We start from the raw sequence: 12,696 nt of genomic DNA, 5'->3' as shown, positions 1-12,696 counted from the left end.
CCAAAACTAAACAACATCTAAATGTAAGGCCTGCTGTGCCAAAGATGGCCTCCCCACCAACCCTGGTTATTGTTTCTGATCTATCAACGTTACTGCTCTCTGGGCTTGTCGGGTACAAATGATGCAGGTCTCCTGGCTAAGTTCTAATCCCTCACTTATCTATGGTCAGTGCCACTGGAGTTAGAGGGGACTTCAATCCATTATCGAGGATGATGCCACCAGCATCACCAGCAGCAGCTTGTTTTGTTGGCACTGAGAAAATTGGGTTCTTGTTTTTGTCATGGCCCCTCACAGCTGTGCCAGTGCGCACACTAAAAATCGCTCTGCCCTTCTCCACATCACCAAGCCCAAGAGAGTGCTCAAGTTCACTAGCTGTGTATAAAGTAGGACAAGGGGCTTGGCTGTGCCTCTGGGGCTCTAGGGTAATGCCCAGGACTCCTCAGTCCTCAGCCTCCACTCTGAACAAGACCTGGCCTGTTCTAGGTGATTCCTGCAGCCGTTCCAGCCCTGAACCTCATGTCTGTTTAGGCAGGAGCCCCAGAACAGATGAGGCAGGTGGGGCCAGGGTGTCTGGGTAGCACACAGCCACCACAAGGCAAGGGAGGAAGAAAGAAAAGACAGCTTTGGATCTGGGGAGGAGGGGGAGGCAGGCCAGGGAAGGAGGAGACAGAGGAGGAGGGCCTTTGAGTGGAGGCGGAGGGTGAGACAGACCCTGCCCAGAGCTCCAAGTGGCTTCCTGCTGCTTGCTTCTAAACCCCTCCACATTCCAGCAGCCCTTCAGACCGCCAGAACTCTCTGCTGCCCGACTGCCTGCCTTCCTGCCTGCCTGTGCCGAGGTATGCCCTGCCAGCCCCTGCCCTTCTGTAAGCTTCATCAGCCCCTCTGCCCCATCCCCATGACCAGCTTCGGGGGAGGTGAGCTGGAAGCCTTTTGCTCACTCACAGGGGAACTTGCTGTCTCTGTAGCGCTGCAGAAAATATCCATGGTTTTCGGGGACCGCTTTCTCTGTGTTCCATTGCTCTGCCCTCTGTCACCCTCGGTGGCAGCTGCCTCCTTTTCTGAGAATCTGATCCCCATTTGCCCATCACAACTGCCAACCCAGAGCAAGTCTGGCTGGCAGCCTGCTGGGTCTGGCTTCCTATTCTAGGAGAACAGACATCTAGTTCTGGGTCAGAGCACTGTTGTCCAAATGGGACTTTGCAAGAAGAATAAACAGCTCTGTAAACAGCCAAGGCAAGGCGTCCCCTTAATCAGTTCCTCTGGGAAGGTTCAGGTCCCTTAAATCTCTGTCCCCCCCTACCCCCACCCCATCACCCAGTGGTGACAGTCAGCCTGAGATTCCATTGTCTCTCCCAGCCTGGGGTTGCCATTGCTCCCTTCCTAATTCTGAGAGATGCTCACTTACTAATATTGCTTTTACTGTTTCCAGACATCTGAGAAAACCAACAATTTGATACAATCTGGAGACGACTGGGAGGAGGGTGTGATGGGGGAGGGGGAGGGAGACAGGCTGATTTAGCTCTAGGACACCTTTCAGGCCACTACTTAACCTACCCCAAGACTCAGACCAGACTGTTGGAAGCTCCAAGCTGTTCTGTAAACTTCCCGTGTGTAACACCTAGGATGGCTGAAATAAGTCTCACCTAAAGGCAACAGGCCTCTGGGACAGACAGCACACCTGCAGGGGAGGGAGTGTCTCCACTGACAACTCCTAAGTTTGTTTCTAGAACCTTCTGGGTGCAGGGTGTGGAGTGGGATGCAGACCGTAAATGGGGTATCAAGCTCAGGCAGTTTGTGGGCGATCTCACATAGGCATCTCCCCTGGGTGTAGCCTTCCTGTCCAAAGGAAGAGGGATGGTTTTAGGGGTACCTGAATTCTCCTAAGACTTCCCAAGCAAGATCACGTAATTGAGCCTATAAAGTGGTCTATGAATTAGCTTCAAAGAGTCTCTGGAAGGAGTGTGTGTATGTGAGTGCGTGTGCATGCCTCTGTGTGTGTGTGTGTGTGTATGTGTGTGTTGATGGGTGTCTACAGCTTTTAGGTTTAAGGTCTCCCCAAACCGATGCCAGACCCCTAGAATGGTGCGAGGGTGTGCTTCGGAGAATAGAAACAAATTTGTATTTGCCAAGGATTAAACAAGAAAAAAGTGGTTGAGGGAAGAGAACTTTCGTTAACTCAGCCTTCAGCTGCCACATCGACAGAGCCGCACTGGGGGAGGGGGAAGGGGTGGGGTGGCTCTGAGAAGGAGTCAGCTTTTGAAACTTTCTCTAAGCCCCACCCACCAAGAGGCTCTTCTCCGGGGTGACTCACTCCAAGAGGAATGTGAGTTGCCACGGCAACCTCTTTTTCCCCTCTAGGGTCTCTGCCTACTGGCTCGGAGGGGACTCTGGGAAAGCTCACGGACCTTTAGATTTCAGTCCCCCAAGCCACTGCCACGGTCGCCACCATCCCCGCCCGCCCCAGATACGAGGAGGACAGCAAACTTCTGCCCTTTCTCTATCTCCCGCGTCCCAGGTCCCCAGGACTGCGATAAGCCTCTCCAGAACTGCCCTTTGCGGGACAGAGGGTTTGGATCTGTGCATAGAAGCTGTCGTTTGACCTTGAACTAATCTGTCTTCCTGAGCTCTGGTTTCCTCCCTATTTTGGGTAAAAGCAGCAGTCCCTTGGAGAAGGAGCAGGGTGAACCGGGCTAAAGCATAGGCTGGGAGTCACTTTGCAACCTCACATCCTTCCAAAGGGACTGATATTTAGCACAAAGGGGACTATTCAAAGTCCATTTTCTCCTGGCAGCTCCAACGTTGGGGTTCAGAGAACATCTTCTTAGTAAAAGTGGTGACAGGAATATTTTTTAAAAATACATTGTTTAAATTTATTTTTTTAGAGATTTATTTATTATATATAAGTACACTGCAGCTGTCCTCAGACACACCAGAAGAGGGCATCAGATCTTATTACAGATGGTTGTGAGCCACCATGTGGTTGCTGGGAATTGAACTCAGACCTATGGAAGAACAGTCAGTGCTCTTAACCACTCACTGAGCCATCTCTCCAGCCCCTTAAGTTTGTTTCAATTTGGGGATCTTCTTGTCACTTTCCTGAGAGCCATGCATCCTCCCCAAAAGAAAGACTGGTGATTAAGGGTGCAACCAGGACTCAGCACTCAGTCGGAAGTGTCTGCTGTATCGGCTTGAGGACCCCAGGTTTTTCTTTATCCCCAACCTGTGATGCCTGTCTACAATCCCAATGCTGGGGCGACGACGGCAGAGAGTCCAGTCTGTAGACTCACTGGCCAGCCTGCCTCGCTGACTTACTGGCTTCAGGTTAGCGAGAGACCCTGTCTCAAAATATAAGGTAGACAGGCTTAGTGGCCTTTAATCTCAAAACTTAGGAGGGAGAGGCGGACTGATCTTTGGGAGGTAGAGGCCAGCCTGGTCTATATAAGTGTGTTCCAGCTACTGAGGGTTTCACAGAAAGATCCTGCCTCAAAACAAACAAACAAACAAACAAAAAAAAACCCCAAAAAACAAAAAACAAACAAAAAACAAAAGAAAGACACTGACTTCTGGCTTACACACACACACACACACACACACACACACACACACACACACACACACAGAAATGGAAGGAAGAAAGGAAGGGCAGAGAGCATGGGTTACAGTTCCACAGTGACATCGGGAAAGATGCTACCCGTCTTAGCCTCAGTTTCCCAATCTGTCAAGTGGAGATGATCTGAGCCAGGTATCCCCTGAACCCAGCCCCAGTCGCTGGTTTCCTTGGAAGGAGCAGCATCCTGCACGTTTTAACAGCAGCCTCCTTTCTTGCTTGAGGGAGGAAACAGGAAGAAGGCTGGGGAGGCACTAGCTCTGGGCAGATCCTCATCCGGCTGTGAGCTCTGCAGCCCAGTGCACAGCTGGGCTTGCTACTTCCAGCTGCAGCTCTCCGTGTTGAAAATAAGCTTTAAACAGCGGAGGACATGGGAAACCTTTTAGGCTGGCAGATGAGTCTGGGGAGATAAGCAGGCAAACACGAGCACATGGGGCACAGAGTTTAAATATATAGATCTCCATTTCACCACCAGCAAGGCTAAAAATAAGTGCAGGATGTGGCCACACCCTCACATTTTTCTCCAAGTGATCTCCACACACACACACACACACACACACACACACACACACACACACACACACGTAAGCATGTAGGCACTCATGCCACACACCACAAGGGAGGAGTACATCTTTAAACAAAATGTTTTTACAACTTTTTAAAAAAGCTTTGAGCTGGGTGGTGGTGGCACCCACTTTTAATCCCTGCAGAGGCGGGCAGCTCTCTGACTTTGAGACCAGCCTAGTCTATAGAGTGGGTTCTAGCATAGCCAGGGTTACACACAGAAACCCTGTTTCAAAACAAACAAAAACCAACAACAGAAAGGTTGTATTTATGTGAATATATGTATATGTATATGTATATGTATATGTATATGTATATGTAAGCACAGTGCAAGTGGATGCCTTCAGAGGTGAGGAGGAGCACTAAGTCTCTAGAGTTACTGGTGAGTGGCTATGAGCTGTCCAAAATGGGTGCTGGAAACTAACATGGGGTCTCTGATAGAGCAGTGAGCACTCTTAATAGCCGAGTCATTCTCTTAATAGCCGAGTCATTTCTCCGGCCGCCATGGTCTTCCCCTAGGTACATCTTGTAAGTATGGAAACCCTAACCCTTACCTATTGACAGATGCTAAGTCAGACCATACATCACCTATACAGAAAAACCACCAAGTATGCAAACACATGTACTGTTAAATAGTCAATTGGTCAATGAAGACAGCTCTCTCTATCTCTCTGTGTGTCTGTGTGTCTGTCTGTCTCTGTCTGTCTGTCTGTCTGTCTGTCTCTGTCTCTCTCTCTCTCTCTCACACACACACACACACACAAGCATGCCTCCCACCACCACCCCAACACAGGCACATGAGTGCCGTTATTCCCAAGATACGAAAGTTGAAACTCAGAAAGGGAAAGGAGCTCACTGGGGATTATCAGGTCCTGGTCAGTTTGGAGCTGACCTTGTTCCATAGGTCCTAAATTGTTCATGATTAACAACACTTCTTCTGTCTCTTTGTTGGTCTATCCCAGCCTAAATGACTTGGTCATTAGGCTCAAGACCTAACAAATGTGGTTTCTCAGTTGCTTTCCACTGGCCCCTCCTTAGCTAGCCTCAGACTTAAACTAACAGAAGAGGAGGCGTGTACCAGCTCCCTGCCACCCCTGGGGATGGAGGAAGCTACCTTTCCCTATACTGTTTTGTGCTTCTTTCTAGCCTCCCTTGCGACTTTCGGGACAGCTGGGTTACACAGGGCCAGCAAATGGTGACTTATCAGATGCTTTTAGAGAAACAGCTCCTCCTTGGCCAGGGATGTGTTGGGCAGAAAACCAGCTCTGCTTTCATTTGCCTAGCCACAGATATCTAGTAGGGAATCCATGAACAAAGATAGCAGCTCGGTCCCTCAGGAACTTGATGTAAAGTCCCAGGTTAAAGGATCTCTCTGGATGGCATGGTAAAGAACTCACGTGGCTCACAATGGCAAGCGACACTAGTAGTAGCTGTCAGAATGGTGTTCAAAATTCTGATGTCACTCTAGACTTTGACGGGAAAGATTATATGATTGATTAGTAATGTCTACCACATACACAGGAGGGATGTGGGAAGATTGGCGTGCTACGAATCTGTTGCCTTTGGGATCCCTTAGCCCTTTCCAGATGTTTCATCTTGGATACTTTGATGTTTCTTACCCCCTCCACTTGTGATCACCCCAAATGCAACAGGGATGGCTGTACATTGAGTCCCTTCCTTCTGCCTTTATTTGTTCTAGAAAGGGTTGAAAACTCAGCCTAGGCTGCCAGTCACGTGGTCTAGAGGGTGCGGAGGCAGCAGGAACTCCTCCAGCCTGGTCCAGACAAAGTGAAACGTGGCACTTTAGGAGAAGCTGGAATTTCACCAGGGCTGTGTCCAGCCACAGCGCCTGGAGCCGCCTCCACACTGCCCAGAACCAATTCTAGGTTTTTTTTTTAGGATCTGTGACACTAACCGCTTCCTATAGTTTTGTCCCTTCCAACAAGAAGTAGAAATAAAAACAAGGAATCTGGGGCAAGAGGGGAGATAGGGCACTCCAAGATCTGTTGAGCAAACTCAGGACTTCAGAACATTCAGGGAACTTAGGGGGCTTCCTTGCCCAGGGACATCTGGCTGTATGGGGAACCTAGAGCTGTTTTAAGGTGGCTTGTGATGTTGGAGTATGGTCTGTTCTCAGGCCCCAATTCCATTCCAGTTTGCTCTCCCTCCCACCCTCTCTCTCTCTCTCTCTCTCTCTCTCTCTCTCTCTCTCTCTGTGTGTGTGTGTGTGTGTGTGTGTGTGTGTGTGTGCTTGTGGAAGCCAGAGGTCAGCCTCAGAGGTTGCTCCTCAGGCTCTGTCCACTTGGTTTTCACGGGGCCCATGTCTTGCTGACTCAGCAGGGCCGGATGATAGGCAAGGCCTGGATCCCTCCTGTTTCTGCCTCTCTCCAGTTCTGGAGTTACAAGCGTGTGCTGCCACGATTGGTTTTACACGCGTACTAGTGATTTGAACTCAGGTCCTCATGCTTGCCTAGCAAGCACTTTTATCAACCGAGCATCTCCCTTCAATCCCTGTTTTTTTGTTTTTGTTCTTTGTTTTTAATTTCACTCATAGGCATAGTCCAACATGTGCAAAGGCCTGGGCTCTGGAGGACAGCGCTCTTCTGGAGCTGGCGTTCTCAATAAGTCCTTCACACTGGCATTTCAAGGTTCAGTAACCCCCTGTAGTCTGACCTGGTGATGCCTGGTGCTCAGGAAGCAGAGGTTGGAAGATCACAAATTTGAGGCTAGCTTCGGCTACATAGTGAGACCTTGTCTCAGAAAGAAAAACGAGTCCACCCCACCCCAACAAACAGAAGAGAGCTGGGTATGGTGATTCAAGCCTGTAATCTCAGCATTTGGGAGGTAGGGAACAGGAGGATCTGGTGGTTGAGACCATCTTTGGCTATAGATCAAGTTCAAGGCTAGCCTAGCCCCTGAGACCCTTAGGAAGCTCTCTGAGATTGCATTTCTCCACATGCTTTTCATCCAAGTTGGGTTATCCTAAGAGTCTGTGGTTCTGAGCCACAAGGTACTCAGTGGTGCCTCCACGTCCAGAGGGAGCTCCCTTTAGGTTTGAGAGGAAGTGAGCTAGGGGCTGGCTGTACTTTTCCATCCCAAAAGCCAGACAAGTAACCTCTGCTTCAGGTCTTGCTGGCAGCCCGGGCTCAGCCCTCTCCAGAACAAATAAAGGCAGAAGAAAGAGACTCAATGTACGGAACAGGGGGCACCAGAAGTGTCACAAAGCCAAGGGTAATACACCTCCACTTCCTCCCCTGTCTAGGGCATTTTTTTCCTGTCTACATCTCAGGCCAGGTTGGCCCAAGTGGGCACCCTCTTAATGACTACCCAGGAGTAGGTATCTGCCAAAGGAAACATCACAGAGTTGAGAGACCGGCCATGCTGATACCTGTCACTCATGTGCTGGACTGCCGGCTAGAGGCATGGGTCTTCCTTTCTAGGGTCCAGTCTTCTCATCCGTACCGGGGGAGAAAAACCTGCCTTGGGCCCTCCTTGGAGAGCTGGCTTGTGAAAATGCTGAGGATATTTGTATGTTTTCCCAAGCACACTGGACTTAGGTTTGAGTGTGGAAGATTATGGCTGCCTGTACTGACGACAGGGTCTTCACCTTGTGCCTGGGCTGACTCTTGGGTCTCCAACAAGCTTTGAAAGGTAGACTCCAGCCTCTTTGGCCAGAGGTTTGGGCAGGCAGAGAATGTAGCTCTTCATCCATAATAGTTCAGGGGCTCCCCTATCTGCTCATCCTAACATCTAGATGCAAAGGATTCTGGGATTGGTGAACTAAGGTGTGGACAATGATTATCTCCCCTGAGTTTATATGTCTGCTTTTCTCCTTACCCTCACCCAGCCTCTGGGCTTAAGGACAGGAAGTACTTCAGAACTTAGGTCCTAAGGCAGGGCAGAGTGGTGGGGGGCAGGGCAGTCTCAGGGACCCCAGATCCCTCCTTCAGCCCAGACCAGACACCCAGCCTTGGGAGTCGTCTCTCTAGCTTGCAAACCTGAAGCCCATGACATATCCTAACCTGGCCACCTTTCCAGAGTTTCGGCTCGCTCCTCTGCTGTTGAAGCCTTCTGGCCTGGGTGACGTTTGGGTTCCAGCTGCCAGCTGCACTTTTTGATCTTCCCATTTCAAACAACCCTAGACAAGTCCCCACTGATTCCCCTCTCTCCCCTTCCGTCTGCCACACACAGAGGATGCTGGACTCCTGTTTTTCTAATGGAGAAGCAAGAAGGGAAACAAGTGGGCAACTGTGAGAATGGGAAAGAATGTTCCAGAAACTGCCTAGAAGGGGAGAACTAGACCCTTCTGCCAGGTGGGGCTGTCCCGAAGCAACGCCAGACTTCCAAGTCAATTTTTTTGATTTTTTTTTTAAATATAGTTTTATTTCATGGCTGTACCGTGAAGTAGGGGGCGAGGCTCTTTCCGGTTTATCCTCACACAGGACTGTTATATGCTCTTCCCCCTCTGCCTGTTTTGCTGTACATGTCTTGTCTGAAAAGCTCTGTGGCGTAGATTCAGCTCAGGGCCTTGTGCAGACTAGCCAAGTACTATATTGCTGTGCCACACCCTCAGCTCAGAGGTGTTTGGCAATCTGGGCTTTTTTTCCCTTCCAAATAGTATTACAAGGGAAGACAGGGATACCAGAGGAGGGGATAGGCCAACACCAGCTCTCCTTGTGTTTGTTTGGAGCCGGGGACTGAACGTTGAGCATGTACTCCACTCCTCAGCCGCACTCTCAGCTTTCCATTACTGTAAGCATTCTAAAGACCACGTCACTCACCTCAAACGTTACCTCCTCTGGCCCCGTTGACAGATGGGGGAAGCCAAGGTTTAGAGGGAATGAAGAGTGTAACCCACCCATGGAGATGAGACAATATCGAGGTAGCCTCAGAATCCTGGGCATTGAACCTGAGCTCAGTGGCTTTGCCTGAGTGGCCGGGGCATCTCCCAACGCCAAGCGTTGTCAGCTGAGAAGGCTGGAGAAGACCTGGGGTTGGAGAGGCTGAGAGGGAAGTCTTGGGGAACCAATAAGGAGAGACCTCCATTGCTCTCCTGAATGAAAGCTCTGAAGGGCCGGAGGGAGCTGGCTTGTTCTGTGTGGCTATAGAAAGAGACGGGATAATCCACAAGCTCGAGGCAGGCAGGCGTATTTAGGAAAAACTTTCTAGGTCCCTTTGGTAACAGAAGTCTGTCTGGTTAGCACTGGGAGGCGGGTGTCCCCGCCGCACGTCCCTGAGTCTTCAGCGGAGGTCCTGCTCCAAAGATCCTTTCCAGACCACAGTTCAAGGGTTTGTGTCCAGAATCTGGGGAGCTGGGTCTGAGCCGTGACCAGAGGAACATTCTAGATCTTAGCTGACACCCCTTCTGCAACACAGGGACACCACTGGATATTTCCTTGGAGGATCCAAAGAATGCTGTTCCTGTGGGGGTAGGGTGGAGAAAATGTGATCCCCCAGGTTCCTTCCTGGCACCCCAGACTTAAATGTGTGTTCCATTGTTTCAGATTCCTGTTGACTTCTCCCTTTGCAGAGGGGGGAGTGTGGAGGGGAGGGGAAGAGGAAAGGGGATAGGGAAATGAGGAGGGGGAAGGGGAGAAAAAAACATGAGCAGGGGGAGGGGGAGGGAGTAACGGGGTGGGGGTGGGGGGAGGGTGAGGTTAAGGAATAAAGAACAAAAGTCTTAGAACAAGAGGCATCAAAGGCACAGACTTGACTTTTTAGCCAGTTGTCTTCCTTCAATCACTTAAAATACTGAAAACAATGTACTTAGAACAGAGACATAAATAGAAAACTCTGCACCTCTATCCTCAATAGAAGGAAACTGGAGATGGGGTGGGGAGCCAAGCAGCAGGAAAAAATGAATTCCACTAGCCTTCGCTTGCAGCTGCAGTTTCCCTTGGAGGCTCCAGGCCAGGACTGCTTTTTGCTTGAAGTAGGACAATGGGCATTGGAGGGGCAAAGGGCATCTTAGCCTTAAATGAGGCTTTTCACCGACAGGAGGTCAACACATGTCTCGGTTAATATTTCCATCTAAGCTCAGGAACTCAGGAGGAAGGCTGTCTTGCTGACTCATCTTCTCTCTTCCTGCAGAATTCCCAGCACCATGAGGGCCTGGATCTTCTTTCTCCTTTGCCTGGCCGGGAGGGCCCTGGCAGCCCCTGTAAGTACCCAAAGATGCCGTCTGAATTCTAACTCATCCCACTTTCTCCAGCTTCCGAACCCTCTCTGGGTGCTCAGGGAGATGGCAGGGATGTGGCTCAGTTGGTAGAGTGCTTGCAAAGCTCTGGGTTCAACCCCCAGCATTGCATAAACCCGGCCTTAGGGAACACACCTATAATCCCAGCATTTGGGAGGTAGAGATAGGAATATCCGGAGTTCTAGGTCATCCTCAGCTACGTAGTGAGTTGGAGGGCAGCCTGGGCTACATGAGATCCTGTCTTTAAAAGAGTAGCTCATACAGGGATTAAGAGCACCCGCAGAGGACCCACATTTGATCCCCAGAATCCAAATAATGGCTTACAACCAGGGGATCTGACGCCTTCTTCTGACCAGGCATATATATAGCGTATAGACATAAATGTAGGCAAAAAAATTATACACATAAAATAAATCTAAAAAATAAATAAAAACAAGTAAGGCAGCAAGGTTAGGAGAATTAATGTGAGGGAAGCAGCTCTCTAGAGTCAGAGCTCAGAAGGTAGTTCAGGCACACTTAGCAGGGCGAGGCCTCTTCAGGAAGGGGGTCAGCAGCAGGGATGAGGAACTGCTGGTGGAAGGAAAGCTGGGGGGAGGCTCTAGGCCCAGAGAAAGGAAGGTTGGCTTCTGAGTCGGGGAGGCTTTTAGATGGTAAGTGACGGACTTGTGAGAGGTGGAGGAGATCGTTGGAGGCTGTTGGAGACGTGGGATAGATAGTGCAGCCCCGGATGGATCTTGGAGTAAGACTGGAGCTGGGCAGGGAGAGGGAGGGGTTGCCATTGGAACGAACCAGAAAGACCCTTACTCCGTCTTGAGAAGGTGGAGCGAGATGAAACAAAAAAGAAACATTCAAAGAGAAACATTCAATGAGAACCAATCCGCCCAAATGAGGTCCTCGCCTCCCAGCCCCTCCATGGTCTCACTGTGTTTACCTTCAACTCCCATTTCCTCACCCCCTGCTTCAGCCTCCCAATGGTTGGGGTTACATGTGCCAGTACTCCTGGTCAGGAACGTCTCAAACTGGCGTTCCCTGCTCTTCACTAGCAGGTAGATGGGCAGCTTCTGGCCAAACTCACCAGGCAGGCAGATCTTGGCTGCCGACTGGCGAGTTTACCTTTAACTTTGGAAGGGGTTACAGCCAATCAGGGGCCTGAAAGTTTCTTGTCACCGGATCTGCTCTTTCTGGAATCTGAAATGCCAGGAGGGAATTTCCTAATGGCAATAAAATGAGGTCCCGTGTGAGGGGCAGGGAGGCTTGGCATCTATTAGAAGTCACAGAGGGTATTCATTCTGTCTGTGTCTCAGTCTCTCCATCTGTGGATTGAAGGGAGTTCATCATTGGGGTTTTACATGACCCAGGCAAGGAAACGCTTATAAGGACAACATTTAATCAGGGCTGGCTTACAGGTTCAGAGGTTCAGTCCATTATCAAGACAGGTGCATGGCAGCATCTAGGCAGGCATGGTGCAGGAGGAGCTGAGAGTTCTACATCTTCATCTGAAGGCTGCTAGAAGACTGGCTTCCAGGGAACTAGTACAGGGGTCTTAAAGCCCACACCCACTATGACACTTCCTCCAACACAACCACACCTACTCCAACAAAGCCACACCTCCTAATAGTGCCACTCCTTGGGCCAAGCATATTCAGATCACCACAATCTGCTTCTTTTGTTTTGGGGCTGTATTGAGGCTTGATTAGCAGAAATGCTCCAGTCAGTAAAATGAGAGACAGACCAGATGGTTCGGTGGAAAGTATATGAAAGTCAGGTGTGATGGTCCAAGCCCGTGATCCCAGTTCTTGGAAGGCTAAAACATAATTGACAAGTTCAAAGTTAGCTTGGGCCTTGTAGCAAAATCCTGTCCAAATGAAAGGGAAGAATGCAATGAGGGCTTGCTTCAGTTGTAGACTGACTGAAACTGGGCTGATAGTGAAGACCAGCACAGGCTTAGTGCAAGGGGACACCGGAGCGCATGAGCAAGGGGGACACATGAATGCACGAAGCATCTCATAGTTTAAAAAAAAGAAATACAGATGGGGCCGGTGAGATGGGCCAGCAGCCAAGCCTGACGAGCTGAGCTTCATCCCCAGGACCCACAACTGCAGGAGAGAACCGGCATCCACAAGCCCTTTGGTTTCCACACATTCATTGTGGTATGGGAGCTTACCACATCCCCCACATAAAACTCACATACACAAATAAAATCATTGTTAAGAACAGATTTTTTTTAAGGGCAGGAAGGAAGAATGAAGTAGCAGTGTGTGCTCCAGCCGGAGGCATCAGGGCCTCCAGGCTCATGTTTTTCCAGCCGGAGACACTTCAGAGAGGAAGC

At 50.0% G+C, this 12,696-nt stretch overlaps 1 protein-coding gene and 1 long non-coding RNA gene across 4 annotated transcripts in view; one reads left to right on the top strand and one right to left on the bottom strand.

Annotated features, from left to right (window-relative positions):
- LOC308425741 overlaps positions 1–1,051 on the bottom strand; it is a 24,728-nt gene extending 23,677 nt beyond the window's left edge. For both annotated transcript variants that reach the window (XR_013975172.1, XR_013975173.1), the window contains exon 1: positions 943–1,051. This is a non-coding gene — a long non-coding RNA (uncharacterized lncRNA). The remainder of the gene's footprint in view (positions 1–942) is intronic.
- SPARC (secreted protein acidic and cysteine rich) overlaps positions 504–12,696 on the top strand; it is a 24,249-nt gene continuing 12,056 nt past the window's right edge. Inside the window, exons 1-2 of one of the 2 annotated variants that reach the window (XM_080923228.1) lie at positions 504–836; positions 10,262–10,331. In XM_080923228.1, the coding sequence (XP_080779354.1) occupies positions 10,275–10,331 (57 nt within the window). In that variant the 5' untranslated portion in view covers positions 504–836; positions 10,262–10,274. The remainder of the gene's footprint in view (positions 837–10,261; positions 10,332–12,696) is intronic. The other variant, XM_080923227.1, reaches the window with a different exon arrangement.

The sequence above is a fragment of the Micromys minutus genome (genome assembly GCF_963924665.1).
Source record: "Micromys minutus genome assembly, chromosome: 10".
Taxonomy (NCBI): domain Eukaryota; kingdom Metazoa; phylum Chordata; class Mammalia; order Rodentia; family Muridae; genus Micromys; species Micromys minutus.
This window is presented reverse-complemented; position numbering and strand designations above follow the sequence as displayed.